The sequence below is a fragment of the Helobdella robusta genome (genome assembly GCF_000326865.2).
Source record: "Helobdella robusta unplaced genomic scaffold HELROscaffold_109, whole genome shotgun sequence".
Lineage (NCBI taxonomy): Eukaryota > Metazoa > Annelida > Clitellata > Rhynchobdellida > Glossiphoniidae > Helobdella > Helobdella robusta.
The window spans coordinates 122,384-124,380 of record NW_008703612.1 but is presented as its reverse complement, the minus strand read 5'-3'; the positions used below and the strand labels follow the sequence as shown (position 1 = coordinate 124,380).

The 1,997-nt window shown below is 36.1% G+C and overlaps 1 protein-coding gene across 1 annotated transcript in view; it reads right to left on the bottom strand.

Moving 5' to 3' along the window:
• HELRODRAFT_183496 (hypothetical protein) overlaps positions 1-1,611 on the bottom strand; it is a gene marked incomplete at both ends in the record, with an annotated part of 4,363 nt that extends 2,752 nt beyond the window's left edge. Inside the window, 4 exons of the mRNA XM_009012529.1 lie at position 639; positions 765-999; positions 1,219-1,281; positions 1,600-1,611. Of these exons, the coding sequence (XP_009010777.1) occupies position 639; positions 765-999; positions 1,219-1,281; positions 1,600-1,611 (311 nt within the window). The remainder of the gene's footprint in view (positions 1-638; positions 640-764; positions 1,000-1,218; positions 1,282-1,599) is intronic.
• Positions 1,612-1,997: the final 386 nt, after the last annotated feature.

Below are 1,997 nucleotides of genomic sequence, written 5' to 3'. Positions count from 1 at the left end.
ATCTGGTGTAATGTATTGTAACTTCATTTGGTGTAATGTATTGTAATTGTAACTTCATCTGGTGTAATGTATTGTAACTTCATTTGGTGTAATGTATTGTAACTTCATCTGGTGTAATGTATTGTAATTGTGATTTCATCTGGTGTTATGTATTGTAACTTCTCCAACTGCAACAAACTACATAGCAATCGCATCATTTGTATCATACCACATCGCAACATTAACAATTAATTATATTAAATTTGACCATTTGTTTGTTCTCCGGTAGAAATTCTTCTAGTTACCATTGAATTATTACACATTCATCAGGAATAACGCCATCTATTTTAAAAACAATGAATCAGGAGGGGAAGAACCAAAGGAACTAAATGCTAATAGATGCTGGACGCTGATAATTTTTTCTACATATAATTACATTACTCAAGCGTCTTTTCATCATAAAATGCTTTTAATAATAGGCATTTGTTTCTTAAATACTATTCAGATTTTATAAAATAAAATAATATGTCATAAAGACGAATAAAAATCACGAAGTCATTTCCTATCAGTTGTTTTTAGTAAAAGTTTGACACAATAAAGTCGTTTAAAACTCCGCATTGTCCAGTTGATACAATACAAGGTCATATGCCAAGAAGTACCCTGCAAAGGTCACGCAATGTTAATTATGCACATTGTCGAGACAACATACCGAACAGATCAACATATTATCATTGTCATCATCGTCATCATCATCCTTACCATCGACATTTCATTAGAAGACTAACCTAAGTTACAAAGATGTGGTAATTGAGGTTTGGTTGGGAATGTTGTCCTTGTATCGTTTTCCTTCTCAGGATCTGGAAGTTTTTGCAGTTGGGGTGGTTGTTGTGGCGGCTGTTGTAGTGGTGGCTGTGGCAGCTGTGGTAGTTGCCGCTGTGGTACTTGTTGTTGTGTTGGTTGTTGTGGTGGCTGCTGTGGTAGTTGTTGTTGTGGCGGTGGCTGTTGTTGTTCTGGTGGTGGCTGTTGTTGTTGTTGTGGTAGAGGCTGTTGTTGTTGTGGTGGTGGTAGAGGCGGCTGTTGTTGTTGTTGTGGTAGAGGCTGTTGTTGTAGCAGTTGTTGTTGTGGTGACGGTGGCTGCTGTGGTAGTTGCTGTTGTTGCTCCGACAGATGTTTTTGTTGTTTTGGCAGCCTCCGTTTCGGTCGTTGTTGTTTTCGTTTGTTGTTTCTCCGTTCTCTTACCACCACATCGTCTGCTTCCGTATCTATTGTTGACATTATCATTGCCAAATGATTTACTATCAACTGCAACCGTCACATCATCATCATCATTCAAATTAATGAGGTCAGAAAGCATGTGGCTCAGTGAAAACAAGTGTTGTATCAGAGTTTCAATTCATATACAGCGATGTTTCTCATTCAGAATCGACCTGATCTATCTAATGATTTAGTTTTTAGGATAATTCTTTATTACCGTGCCTCACACCCAGGCTGTGGAAGTTGAATACAAGTTTGTTTAACACCAACTCCTTGAAAATTTTCCCTCTCCCACTTCTGGCTTCCTAATCACCAAAACATTATTTCAACTTCTTTCGCTTAACAAATTCAAAAGAGTACCGTTACCTTATAACGCATGGCAAGCTATTTTCAAAGTAATCATTGCATGATCAGATGTGACACCAACTAGAAATACTGGAGTCAACTGATTGCCTCGAATCGATTTTCTTACAAATCATCAAAACCTCAATGGACGAGTTGAAACATTCAGAAATAAAAATAAATACATTCAAAATTAATCTGCCGGGCTTTATAAAATTATCATTATTCGATTTTATTTGGTCTGATCAACTTTACAGCAGTTTAATAAATTTTTGGCAGTGCAATTTGAACTCAATTTTAATGCTGAACTTTTTTATCCTTTTACCCATTCAAAATGCGTGGCAAGCATTCTAGATTACTCAACATTTTAATTAGATTTCATTTTGTATTTTAACTCATACAATGTTTTTTTTTCTCTGAAG